At 39.6% G+C, this 14,850-nt stretch overlaps 1 protein-coding gene across 1 annotated transcript in view; it reads left to right on the forward strand.

The window, feature by feature from the left end:
- Window positions 1-14,850, forward strand: part of THADA (THADA armadillo repeat containing) — a 190,898-nt gene that overhangs the window by 49,487 nt on the left and 126,561 nt on the right. The window contains 3 exon segments of the mRNA XM_048483022.1: window positions 6,775-6,888; window positions 10,473-10,595; window positions 11,599-11,690. Coding sequence (XP_048338979.1) covers window positions 6,775-6,888; window positions 10,473-10,595; window positions 11,599-11,690 — 329 coding nt within the window.

Consider the following 14,850-nt stretch of genomic DNA (forward strand, 5'->3'; position numbering starts at 1 on the left):
GGCTGCAAATGAAACAGCTTAAGGGAAAATATGCTTTTCTGATCATACAGCTGCTGCTACAAGTCCTATTACTGTTTATTAATAGTAATAGTATTCATAACAGACTGTGCCATTTTGTGAAGGGTAAAATTGAAGCAGGCAGACAGAGAAGAAATATACAGAAAGAATAATGGAGCTCAGAATTAGAACCAGAAAGAGTTAATCTATTGCAGAGAGCACTGGTGAAATTATTACACAGGGACAAGGATTGGTTTTTATTTGAGTATGTTGTGATATTTCACTGCATAAAACTTTATGTCTTTGTATTTCTGCCAGTATTTAGAAAAATTAGATGAATTTTTATTTTTAAAAATCTTATTGTGTTTAGAAAAAAATCTTGGGTTGCCTATCCCTTGGGAAGTTCATGGCGCTTTTAGAAAGGAAAAAAGAAAAGAAAAGAGCAGATCTGCTTGGACTGCAGATTATTTAAAATGTTCTGCCTGAAGGAATATAACAAAGTAGAATGTACATGTGATTTTTTTTATGTCTGTGTGTAAAATGTCTCCCTGTCATCATTTGCATAATTTGAAGCCGAGTTGGATTTGCATAATTTGAAGCCGAGTTGGATTTGTCCAGTAAAATTCAAATATTTATTTGGTTGTTACAGTTGCATAATTTGAAACAGATTATTGGATAGGATCCAAAGATACATGGAATGCATTTGCCACTCATGAAAGAACTGTTTTTACACCTAGCAATAAAAATGTTAAGCAAAATCACTGAAACTATATCCACTGAAACGTTTTTGTTCAAGAAATTGTGCAGCCTCTGTCGAACCTTCTTACAATAGCAGTGCCTGAATTCTTGTGCAAGTTTTAATGTAACGGTGCTAGTGTCTATTTTTCTTTTCCTCACAGGTCCTAGATCTACCAAAACATATTACAGTAAATAAAATGAAAATATATTGTCGAAGGCTTTACCACACAGCACCCAAAATGAAAATACATTATGACATGTGAAAGCCTGTTGTTTTCTAGTGTATATTGAATGGGCTGGTTTCTAGTGTATATTGAATGGGCTGGAGCAGGCGCGCAGGGCCAGGGGGGCGTGTCCCCAGGCCTCGGCGACGCGCCGGAGGCCCGGGGACATGCCAGGTTGCCCGGGTGCCGGCGCTCCGCAGAGCCGCCTGCCCGGCTGTTTCCAGGACCGTCCGTGCGGACTGTCCCAGCGTCGTTGGGTCGGCGTCGGCCCGGCCGCTTCCGCATTCGTGCGGAAACGGCCTCAGTGAGACAGGGCAGGCAGCAGAGATCGGTTCTACAGGGTTTTGAATCCAATCGTATTTTGCTGAGTGAGATTAATGTTTGTGTAAAAGGTTCCTTGGTATGTAATACATTTTATCTTCATGGCTTCTGTGCAGTCCCACATTGGGGATGCACATGCACAGGCTAAACGTAGAAAAGATTTTCTAGGAATGCCCCTCCTCCAGTTGCTTTTCCACCAAAACAGTCCCATGACTAGGAGGAAGGACATTACTCCCTCAGTTCTGTTTTTGCTGCTGTGAAGAGAGGATTTCCATCGTGTTTTGTGTTTTTTCCTCACCTCATTCTTTAGACTGAGGAGACTTGTTTCTCTCATCAATAGTTGTTCCAGTGAAGAATGAACTACATTTCTGGATTTTTACTTTGTCAGTATAGCTCAAGAGGAGTCTCTTCAGGATTGTGCCAACTGTGGCTTTAAAATGGCGTTGATACACACCCATTCTCTGTGCCTTATCTGCCAAGGGGATCTAGCTACCTCCTCTTTCTGTCACCAGTCTGCCCTTGAAGGCATGATCAGATAGAACTAAACCCAAAGAGCTCTTTTTCAAAGCCTTTGGCTGCACACCAGCCTAAAGGAAGGCAGTCTTGTAGGACAGAAACAATATGTCACAGGAGGTCATAGGTTCAAAGGGGTGTCCTATTCAACCTGTTCTGGAGGTGCCAGATCAGACTAATGATATATTACTGTTGCACGACAGCAATGTGGTGACTTTGCCTATTGACAAATCTTTGTTATTCTTGGTGAGGTCTGGTTGGTCTAAACCTGGTATATTCATCTCTTCAATTAAAGTACAGCTTTTGGCTATTTCAGCATTTCATCTTGCTTTGGATTGTTTGCCACTGTTTGCTCACCCACTCTGCAGGCATTTTCTCAAAGAGCTACAGAACTTTCATCCACCTGTTAATAGACCTGCGGCACAGTGGAGTTTGACTTTGGTTCTCACTGGGTTAAAAAGACGCCCAGGTTAAAGACATCCTTGAGGGTCCTGGACAAGATGGGATAGAAATGGAGACTGGGGAACAAGCCCTCTTCTCCCCTCACTCTGAAGTGCCTGAAAGAGTCAGAGAACTTTCATACAGAGCTGTCTTGAGATGAGAAGTCCTATCCTGCCTAGGCTTCGGTGTGAGAAAAGCATAGACTTTGCAGGAAGCTGGAATATGTACCTCACCCAGACAGTAGAAGCACTCTTATGACAATCAGTCTTGACCATTTTCGAAGCACAAGTCACACACTTCTTGAAAACGGCAGAGCCCTTCTTCACTTTCATAATGGAAAAGAAAAACTCACAATTCTGTTGAAAAAGTACCTTACAGTGCCTGAGACCTGATGTAAAGTGAAGAATCAGCAGAGCTGAAGCAAGAATTTCTTTCCTCCATGGCAACATTCCTTTCCCTCTCATTGCATGATCATTTGGGCAGGAATCTTCCCTCCCAAGAAGAGAAGAGGGGGAGTGAGTACTCAGCAGAGCTTCAGAGTAGACAGAAAGCTTGTAAGTTTTTTTGTGGCTGGCCTGCGCAAATGCAGTCCCAGTGTGGGGGCTACACAGAATGCCCACAAATTCTCCCCCTCTTTCTGTCTCTCCCATGTTGAGGGGAGAAGGCCCAGCAGACGCTGCCAGATGGAAGGCCTCCTTCCTCCTCCTACTGTCTGGACGGGAGAAACGTTGGAGTTGTGGCCTGATGGGAGCCTCTTTTAAAGGCTTAACTGTGCTTGAGTGAAGGAACTTTTTTCTTGGCTGCCCTCAGTTTCAAGGTGAAATCCCTGGAGACATGGGTTAACAGAACCTTGCAATTCTGTTTGTAAACCATGTTATGGGTTTTTATTGTGGTTCTTTGGACCTCTTCAGCCCCTGTAGTTTTTGGAGAGTTGCTGAAGTGGGTGTTCTTGTATGCTGAGACAACAAGCAGGCTTAAGGCTTGCTGAGCTTCATTTTACTAGTTAATACTAGCCTTGGTGTACCCTTTCTTCAGTCTCTTAATACTGATTTGTAATCCTAAGGGGTTTTCAGTACAGTTACTGTTTCAAGCAGAGGAAAGGCTTGCTATTACATTCTCCATTTGGAGCTCAACATTGATTGCTGGCATTTTTTTTTTAGTCAAGCCTGAACAGTTTGCCTCTCCTCTCAGTTTCATGGCAGCCTCTGTAACCACTAATGATGATTTGGTGCTCCTCAGCCCCTGCTTTTTTCAATATCCATAATAAACCTTCACCTCTAAGCCCAATCCTTTTGTAGTCAAATTATCTCTATTGGTTTCAAGTTTGCCCTATCAATTTCAAGTATGCCCATACTCCCTCCTTCCTACCAGGGAATGGTACTGACTGCTCCCCAGGTTTCCTAACCTCACTGCTGCTTCTGGGACAGAGCTCTTATTTCAGCTGGGTTCAGATTCAGCAGGTCAGACTTGACCTACCTTGCAGGTGATGATGGAATGGAAACATGTAAAATGTTATAAGTCATTATGAGTCCCTGTTGAGTAGAATGTGGTACAGATAAACTCCATATCCATGTTTTTAAGGGACATGTTATGTATGTACTCAAAACTGGTGTTCCATGGGATAAAGTATTTGACATGCAAACTGTAATCCTTCAGCAAATATATCCTAGATTCTGCTGGTCATTTCCATTGCTATTGATGGCCTGCAGATTAAAGAGCACTTTCTCTCATTCAGCTGCTGTGGAATGTGAGTTCTGTAACCTGTTAGCATGGGTGGAAAGTGGAATTTCTCTGCTGCACTTTCCCTTTAAGGTTTGAATCAAAAGGTCAGTATGGTCCTTTTACTGTTCCCTTTGAAGGGAGCTTGACATGTGTCTCACAGCGTGTGTGCTGGTGGTGTACATGACAAATCTGTTCCTTTAATCTGAGGCAGTTTTTTTACACTTCCCTAGTCCATACTAGGAATTAGTGTAGAAAAGAAAGAAAAGAAACTGGTTGTTACCATAGCTCCACAGAGAGACTATTAATTCTTTAGTCCAGTCGGACAGCGTTCTATGAATAGTAACAGACTTGCTCTGCTTGGGATTATTCCTTGACTGTTTTACTATAAGCATGACAATTAGCGTGGCCCATGTGAGGTTGCTGTATTGTTTTTTTTCTGCTGTGTTGTTAGTTGTTGTTTGTTTCCCAGTCAAGTCTTTTTATCCTATGGACTGAGTTTTGCCTTTCTCAGTCTTTGTTCTTCAAAGTTGGTTAGGTTTTTTGTTTTTGCTGCCACACCTGCAATTTTGGCATTTTTTCCTCAATTTATTTTTATTTTATTTTTGTAAGCATAAACAGAACAGAAAATTAAGAGAAATAGGAACCATATTGTAACATTTACAGCTGCATTAAAAGAAAAAGAGAATAATAATAAGTATATATGTAATATTATTGACAGTGATATAATGAACAATAAACAATGCATGATAGTGACCATTATGAGCATTGAATAGTGATATAAGAAGTTGAATGGTGATATAATATAAGATTTATTAAATGGTAACATCTTAATAAATCTTAGCATTAATTATTAGATATTATGTACAATATTTAGTAAATAATAATAATGTTTACCAATATTATAAGTTGTGATAAAATAGAATAGATGAAGAATCTCACAGTGGTGTCTATTACTGTAAATTTCTAGAAGTATTTCCTAATTTTTTAGTTTTATCTCGTTGTTATAAATGTTATACTTTCTTTGAGATATAATAAATTGCTATAATTCCCCTTGATATAGAGATATGATTTATAGAAGAATAAAGGAAAAGTATATTGAAATAAATTATGTGTCTTAGCACTTATTATTTATAATCTACCAGATTGTAAACATTGGAATATGAATTGTAACATTGCGACATTATAACTATGCGGTATTACATTATAATATCGTAACCATATGACATTTGACAAAAATAAGGAGGTGTTGCAAATTTTAAAAAAGTTGTTCTGTTTGTAGGAATTGTTTAACCCAGGGGGAGGGAACCTGCGGCTCTCCAGATGTTCAGGAACTACAATTCCCATCAGCCTCTGTCAGCATGGCCAATTGGCCATGGTAGTAGGGGCTGATGGGAATTGTAGTTCCTGAACATCTGGAGAGCCGCAGGTTCCCTACCCCTGGTTTAACCCATTCATGTTACAAGAGAGTTTTTTCTTAAGGTCTGAATTAGCCATTGATTTGGTTGTTGTCGGGTTATTCTTTGTTTGTTTCAGTTTGTTTATGGTGTTATCTGATATATGGGACCTCCCATACAGTGACACAGCCAAAGACATTGATCAAATTTACAGAATAAATTCCAAATTTGCGAAAGATCATAAAACATCTAGGGAAATAATAAAATGCTTACAGAAAAGTATGACAGACTTAATTCTGAGAAAACACCTAAATCAAAAACTGACTCTAGAAAATTCAGATCTCATCATTCTAAAAGAAATCCCAACATAGTTCCTAAAGAAGAGAAAGTCATATCACTTTCTTATGGACATTCCATGAGGAAATAATATCTCCTACTGATGGTTATTCCCGGAGGGGATTTCTCTTATTTGGAACTATAATAGGGTGAACTTTTCAATGGTACTAAAAGCACAGGACTTTCTAAACACAAACACACAAAATCTACATAACACAACCAACTAAAGAACAAAGCAATTTTGGGCATTTTTACATGCTTACTGATGACCCCATGACAGAATTTGGGGGTTTTTTTGCGGGTGTATATTTCATTCTTTGGGGATGGCCAGACTTCTTTTTTCTTTCTTGTAATATACATCATTCGGGTGACCTAAACACTGCATTTTTCTCAGGGCGCTTGCTTCTTTTAACTCTAGAAGCTAGAGCCATTTTAGTTGCATCCTTCTTATAGTGTGGGGACCTTGCTGTGCGCAGGTGTCTCCCAGAGGTTCCTGTTCTGCAAATTAGGTGATCATACCACTGTTTTCACCAGGGCACTAGATGTACCTTACTTTTGTCTTTTACTGCAAATATCATGGAATACATTATAATTATGCTTTCTTCAACTAACAGGAGGCCAACTTCCCCATGCCCTGACTAGAGGCCTTGGCTATTTGGCCTTTCCCCCCAGTAGGACATTCTAAGTCCTGGCCTTTTGTTGTTGTTGTTGTTCTCTTCTTGACAGGAACCCCCAGCATTGGGGAATTCACTTCTAATCCCTTGGCAGGTAAATCTGTTTTTGTGTTTTTCCCCTAGCCTTTTTTGCTATGCAGATTGTTCTGCAGTTTTCCCAAGGTTCATTTATGCCATCCATCCTGTGTTTGGCTACATCAGGCCCACTTCACTGCTTTCATTATTATGGTGCAAATTTGCATTTGATGACTTTGGTAGTTTTTGATCAGCTTCTTTCCAGCACTGTAACAATGGCTTCAGGTTTTTCTGAGTGGCAAGCACAATTTCTTTATTACCAGACCTTGTTTATTTTCTCCCTTTTCAAAATAGATCAGTGCATAACTTTTCTGCTTTATTGTTGTTTTTTAAACATAGGCTTTGCTAGCTTCAGAACCAAAGAAGGGAAAAACAAGATTGCTAAAAATGACAATGGAAGAATTGATATCTTTGGCTTCATCTTCAAACACAACACAAAGCACTATCCCACAGGTAAGGGCGTGAAATATACATCTTGAATATGTGCAAAGTCTGCAAAATTACTTGTTGGGGCATGTTGCAGAATGGATTGTAGTCAAGCCCAAGAGAAGCTGGTTGTTTGCAACAGGTTCAGCCTGTTCCAAAGGTATACCATTTCATGTAACATGCATCTGACCTGTGCAATTAATTGCCATAAAATGTTATAATAAATTCTCAGTGGCTGTTGACCATGTATGCTAAGAACTGAACGTCAGTACTCAAAATCTGTTCTAAATTCTAGGAGTTTGAGAAGAACAAAGGGGATGGCTATCATCCCCTGCTTGTGGACTTTCTTGGAATATCTTGGTGTTCGTTGCATGGATGTAGAATGCTAGACTTCATGAATGGTTGGTCTGATCATTTAGTTACGTATTCACTATTATCATCTCAACCATTTATTTATTTAAAACTTTCTACCCAATAAGGGCTCACTAAACTGCTATATTAGGAGCCCTGTGGAACAGAGTGGTAAGCTGCAGTACTGCAGTCAAATCTCTGCTTATGACCTGAGTTCAATCCCAACAGAAGTTGGTTTCAGGTAGCTTGGCTCAAGGTTAACTCAGCCTTCCATCCTTCCAAGGTCAGTAAATTGGGGCCCCAGATTGTTGGGGGTAAAATGTAGACGACTGTGGAAGGCAGTGACAAAACCATCCCGTAAACATAGTCTGCTTCGTAAACTTTGGGATGTGGCATCACCCCATGGATCAGTAATGACATGGTGCTTGCATAGGGGAATAGCTTTACCAAAACTGCTATACTGGTGCAGTATTTATGGCAGCTTCTTCAAGAGATACAGGCCAAGATTAGTGAATCTTACCAAAGTAACAATGAACTCACTGTGACTATCATGCAGATGAAGAGTTGCCAGGCTCAGCTGGGCAATCAGCGGGAGGACAGTGGTGGGGATATGGGGGTGATGTTGCAACCATAGTTTCAGGCAATTTGTGGATCTTCCACTTTTTTTTTAGCAAGCAAGTCTTTTTTGGCATAGATGGATCTTCCACTTGAGCAAAGTCACTGTTAAAAAAAAATCATTCTGCCACAGGCAATGAAGCTTGCCAGCAGGAGGGGAATTCTCCTAGCATAGTGGGAGACCTGGCAATCTTTTGACTATCTTAGTAGGAATGCTCCTAGTGTGGAAGAGTGAAAGGTAGGCCTTTGAAGCAGAACTGTAAAACATCTGCAAATTTTGGAGTCATGGAGAAAGAGGGTTTTGCCCCATTTTTCCCATTTAAAACCCCCAAAATTTTGGAACACTGAAATATATACAATCTTTACTTTCCTATCAAGCCCCAACTTTTTTACTCCTTTAAAAATACAAAACATGTCACTTTAAACTTAGTATGTTAAAGTGTGCTATTTGTCATATTTGTGAAATGTAGAAGTGTAAATTGGAAATGTTCAGAGACTCTGAAATAACTCCTATGACATTATTTTCTGTCTTGGAATGAGTGAAATGCTTTTTAAAACAAGGCTTAGGTTGTTCAATTTGGATAGTGTGCTTTTCATATCTGCCGGAGAATAGTTCCTGTGTACACACAGAAGATACAATAATGCAAGGTGCATTTCAGCACCAAGAAGGAGCTGCCATCCTCATGAGAGAAGCAGAGTCGTTTTTGTATTGTCGAAGGCTTTCACGGCCGGAATCACTTGGGTGCTGTGTGGTTTCCGGGCTGTATGGCCGTGTTCTAGCAGCATTCTCTCCTGACGTTTCGCCTGCATCTGTGGCTGGCATCTTCAGAGGATCATCTGCCAGATCCTCTGAAGATGCCAGCCACAGATGCAGGCGAAACATCAGGAGAGAATGCTGCTAGAACACGGCCATACAGCCCGGAAACCACACAGCACCCAGAGTCGTTTTTGCTTGTGGATTCTTGTTTGCCTTCCTATGCTGACTCTGATCTAGCTTGAAGGAAATAGTAGAAGCCCTTCCTGTGAATCTGAAGTCCTCTTGACCTGGCTGCCTGTGGTTAATGTTTGCAGCTGTCTCCTCAGTCGATTGTAATACAGACCCCCACAGACTAGGAAACAAACAGCTTGTTGCTCTACCTTGCGAGGGGTGGTGCGACTTTTTCAGGAATATGGTTATTATTTAATATGACTAATTTTGTCTGTTTTCCCCACAAGTTTTAACATACCATAAGGGCTAATTGTATAATATATTATTGAAAAGGTCAGTGTTTTTTAATGTCATAAAGTGGAACAGTATCCTAATGTTATTGCCACTGTATGAGAGTGTATCTGTTCAAGAAACACACCTTTTTGGGTGTGTTTTCTGTTTGCAATTTCTATGTTCTTTCAGAAAAAATTAAGATTCATATGGTAAAGTAGAATATGGTACTGCCATTTGCAGCTGTCTCATTTTAGTATAGAGTGTATTTGGAATTTTGCTTTTGGACAACTAAGGCATGTTTCTATTTGATAAACTGGGGTGGGGATGATTCTTGTTACAAACCTCTTGGATTATTTCCCCCCACAGGTGTTCATATCTTGACTAAATTACTGTGTGTACTCTTGTTCTTTCATGTTTAAGAAGATAGGCTTCAACCAGAAAGGAAATTTTAGATGAATAGCCATGTTACTCTGTTAAAGCAAATATAAAATTAGTTTTAATGATAAACTTTAATGATTAACAGAATTACTGCACCATATATTTCATGGCCTACTTCTTGTATCTGATTACATGCACTCTAGTCTGTGAAAGCTTTTGCCACAATGAAACAGTTAGTAGAGTATTAAAAGAGTCTTTTTCCCCCCTGTTGTTTCTGAACAAAAATAAGAGCAAAGGTGAAATTATAAAGACATATAGCCAGCAAAATTATATTAGCTGTTTAGTTTTTAAAAGGTACACTGAGAGGGGAGGGCATACAATAGGACTCTTTCATTGAGCCTATCTAGTATATAGAATAATTTGAAATAGCAGGAGCTCTTTAAATGTAAGACAGTTGTGGATAAAACCGTGTTACATTTATTAACAAATGTATACTGAGGGCAGAGTAGAACGTTTCAGAGGTGTAAAATAATACATAATTTCAGAACTGATCTATCCATGCAGAGTATAACTATGACATATACAAAGTAGATTAATTTTTGGTGGGCAACTACCGGTTTATTCATACCTTGGAAAGAATACTGGAGTTGGTAGAATTTAGCATGACCGAATAAGAGATTTCATGTTCCAAATCAAGAGCATTTTAATAATGGATGGTAATAGTTTGTGAATATTCATTCTTGCATTGTACCCGTTGGTGAACCTGATCGAGAAAAGTAGATCTAGGTCTAGAAAAAGTAGATCACCCAAAATCTGATGCAGTCCTAGTGTTTGGTATATTGGTGTGTGACCGTTCACAGATTATTGAGATGTTTTGCTTGAAATTGTTGAGATCATTTTCTTGGGGTGTATTTTATTTTGTCTTCCAAACTTTCTTTGTCCAGAAGTGCCCAGGCACTCCTGTGCTGAATACAATTCACTCATGATTGGGGCTTGGTGTTCTGCCACAGTTATTACATATTTCCAACAAAACTAATCAGCCTGTATTTACTTCTTTTCTTCCCAGGTTCATGCTTTAAATATCTTAAGAGCTTTGTTCAAGGACACACGTTTAGGAGAAAACATCATTCCTTATGTGGCAGATGGAATGCAAGCAGCAATATTAGGTTTTATGTCTTCTGTCTGGGCTGTAAGTTGATGCTTAACTTTTAGCATACTAAGGTGAAAAGCCACATGTTAATGATGGTAACCAGAACATTGATTATATTTCTCAAGAACATTACACTTCCCGATTGAGTTTTTAGTAATTTTTTTTAATAGGCTCATATAGAATGTATGGTGAGTGAACAGTGTGCTAGAATGGGGAAAATGCTATAAAACAATCTCCAGGAACACTGACATTCGGCTCTTGGTGTTCTGTTGCATTGACTAATCTTTTATTTGGTTTTGACTTATATTTGGTTTCTATCAGTGGAGGCTGAATACTTATCTGGGTTCAAAGAATAGTGGGGCTGACATAGGAGTTGTCTTTTAGTTGGTGGACTTTAAAGGGTTAATAAAAAGAAAGTGGATAAAACATTCCTTATATTAGGCCAGTTAGAAGAAATCATTATTACAAGATTATATGTGAAGTTTTAGTGTGTGTATATACCAAAAGTAGTTTTGGAATCTGCACGTCTTTTATCAGTAGTGGATGCATGTTACTTTAATTCAGTTTTCACAAACCTTGAAAGGTGTGTGTTAAGCTTCCATTCACATATTCAGGTATTTGTAACATGGGTCAGTGGCCCTCAAGAGTTCATTGCTTCAGTTTACAGAGGATCCCAATGTATGGCTTTTTCATGTCTTCATGCCCCTAAATTTAAGTTCTTGCTTTGCTTAATACACCATATGCAAGAAACCTTTTTTCAACCAAATCGTGAATTCCGGTTCCCCATAAATTCCAGATCATATCACAGATTAGCCTTATCTTTTGAACTGATCTCTCAGATTTTTTTAAAAAAACATTATGCTATAATTAATTTGCATTTTATATAAACAGTTTTTCCTTAATTAACTGTGTAGAAATACCTCTCTTTTTTACATCCTTTTAGACCCCACTTGCAGCAACTATGTAGTACATAGAATACTGACAAACAGGAAAAGCTAGAACACCACTTAACTGTTTTTTTCTTTGTTGTATGACACATTAGGTGAGAAATTCATCTACTCTCCTCTTTAGTACATTAATTACAAGGATATTTGGAGTTAAGAGAGGGAAAGATGAGAACTCGAAAAAAAACAGGTAAGTCCTTTTGATATAAAATACAATCATGGCAAGAACCACCTGAAGACTTTTATTTGCTTGTATGGATCTGTGTGAAACATAAAGTTACCAAGGTGTTTCTGGTTCTGTTTAAAATCCAGTCCCAGGAAAAAGGGTCTACTCTAGGCAACAAGTATTAATTTTCCAATTAAATTTTAGACCAGGAGTCCCCAAGCTTTTGGGGTCTGTGGCCGCCTTTGGAATTCTGGGTGCAACCACAAAATGGCTGCTGTGGGAGGCAGAACCAGTCACAAAATGTCAGGAAGTGAGGTTGTGCATAACTATGATAGTAGCTGTTCAGTGTTTCAGAAGCTATTTAACAGGATGCCTTTTAGAATTAACATACTATTGAAAAATGTTTTCTTTCATACACACAAGTAAGTATGCATATTTTGCTAACTGAGGAAACTGGAGAAAAATGTGGATGAAGTTTGGAGAAGAATCTTCAGTGTGATACCAATTTGCTGATTTAAGTATTCACATAATTGACTATCAGAATACATGACGCTGTGTGAAATTGCTACTGATCCCAGTGATATGACTGGATTTGTCATTTTGTCTTTAAAAAGATGTAAAAAGGATCATTGCTTGGGGAAAGCTTTGTTTATCTGTTTAAGCAACTGAGCCCTGGTAGTAATAAAAACCACTAGATGTCTCTCTTGATGCATGATTTTGTTGCAGAATAATCCGTTCCTACTTACAGCGACTGTATTAAATTTGCCTTTCCTTAAGGCATCCTTTGTTGCCAATATATATGTTCTTGTGTTTGGATTATGGTCAAATACATTTTATGTAACTTTTTGGATCATTTTAAATGAGCCATCATTTTCAAATTGGAAAGCCTGAAGGCAGGAACCTTTTCATAATGTGGATCTTGTTTTTGCAGATGTTATGTCAGTGTAGCTTTCATGCTGACTGTCTTAATTGACAACCATGGATTTATTTTAAAAATTAGGTCACAGGGGCAGGTGTCATAAGCATGAATAGGAAGCCTGATCTTTTAGATGATGTGTTGATGGTAGAGGAAGCCTCACTCAATATTATTTGGTTCGTGTCATACTATTTGCAGGATAACTCCAATGCATTTTGTATTTCTTTATCCCAGGCTGACAGATTTATTCCCATCTCCAGTCTGAGGTTCTACAGGAAGCCTCTCTGATAATTTAGCCAACTTTAACCTGGTTTGGTCTGATGTTTTCAGCACCACACCATAAATAAAAAATAAAGCTTTACTGAAGGAATTAAAAAAAAGATTTTAAAAGCAATATAATTCTAGCGGTAGATTCAAATACAACAAAAATAATAAAACAAGTGCTTGAAATACACTTACTGGATAAGGTCTTAACTTCTTAGAATTCTAGCAAATTCAGTCCAAAGTAAGCAGAAAAGCTCAATGCAGATGTAGCATAAGGCAAAACAGGTAACAGGGATGGGGGAAGGGGAATGGAAAAGAATGATGTGAGAATATGGCCAAATAGCATCAACTACATTTTACTGTAACACTGGCCCTTTCCGCACTGCGGAAAGGGTGCTCCTGCACCGGCAGGAATTCTGCCGGTGGAGGGGTGGGGGCCGTTCGCACGGGAGCGTGCGAGCGGCCCCCGCAGAGGCCGTCTCTTCCCCGTCCCCCCCTCACCTCGTCGCCTTCATTGCCCTGCTGGACTCCTAAGACCCGCCCACGTTGCCCTCCGACCTCCGGGGGTTGGAGGACAGCGAGGGAGGGTCTCAGCAGTCCAGTAGAGCGACGCAGGACGGTGAGGTGAGTGGGAGAGGGGCGGGGAAAACAGTGTGTTCCCGGCGGTGCCGTTCGCACCGCGCCAGCGGGAACGCGCTGTTTTCCAAAAACCTCCCTCCAAGAGGGAGGTTTTTGGAGGTGGCCTGACGCCGCCCTGGGGGTGGTGGAGGGGAGCCAGGTTGGCGCTGCTGCATTTTAGCAGTGCCGCCTGTGCAAACGGCTCCCTGGGGATGGCGTTTTTGCCGTCCCCAGGGCGCCGTATATGGCCCGTGCGGAACGGGCCACAGGCCATTGATTTTCTCTAACCAATCATTGAACTGTATCTGAGGAAACCTCTTTACCCATCTGAAACAGGTGAGATAATTAGTAGGCCTGAGAAACAACCTTTTAAAAAAGAAGCTTTGTTTGAGGGATCTTGATTGTAAGAGTGTGGTGGTTAGAGCTGTGGATGTGGTAGTAACCAAATTGACTCTATCGAAGAGAGAAAAAGTGCAGAGAAGAGCAACGAGGATGATTGAGGGATTGGAGCACCTTCCTTATGAGGAAAGGCTGCAGCATTTGGGACTCTTTAGTTTGGAGACATCTGAGGGGGGATATGATTGAAGTCTATAAAATTATGCATGGGGTAGAAAATGTTGACAGATATAAATTTTTCTCTCTTTCTCACAATACTAGAACCGGGTCATTCATTGAAAATGCTTTAGGACTAATTAGGACTAATTAAAGGAATTAAAGGAAACATTTTTTCACGCAACGTGTGATTGGTGTTTGGAATATGCTGCCACAGGAGGTGGTGATGGCCACTAGGAAAAGGCAAACAGATAACTTTGTGGTTACATTTTGGCCAGCTGTAGTAAAATCGCATTGTAACTCAGGTGGTAAATCTTAGGCTTCCCATTTAGTGTGTGATGGCTTGCTGTTTATGACTTTTGTTGTGAAAACAGCAATTGAGGAGGAGGAGAAATGACCATTAGAAGTCCTTGGGTGGCCAGTGGCTGACACCTGCTGCTAACAGAGCAAAAAACCAAACAAACGTGTTAAGTTCTTATGTTCTTATGTTCTAAGTGGAACTTTCCTCTGAAGATGACTTGTCTCTTGACAAGTCCCTCTACTGTAATTACTCTCCCTTAGATTGCTTCCTTCTCTAAAATCAGTCTTATCTTGGTAAAGGATATCCTTATCTTCAATCACAGATTAATTTTTAATGCTTTCCTTTTCATTCCATTGAATATTCTGAAAAATAAAAATATATTAAAAATGGCTATTATGGGTTTTCTGGGCCGCATGGCCACACAGAAAAGAAAAGAACCTGTCTGGCTCTAGTGCGAACGCTAAAACTCTGGTTTTAATGAAAATAATTAAAACATTTATATAACAGAATGACAACTCTAAATCAACAACAAA

This window comes from Sphaerodactylus townsendi, linkage group LG01, assembly GCF_021028975.2.
Source record: "Sphaerodactylus townsendi isolate TG3544 linkage group LG01, MPM_Stown_v2.3, whole genome shotgun sequence".
Classification (NCBI taxonomy): Eukaryota; Metazoa; Chordata; class Lepidosauria; order Squamata; family Sphaerodactylidae; genus Sphaerodactylus; species Sphaerodactylus townsendi.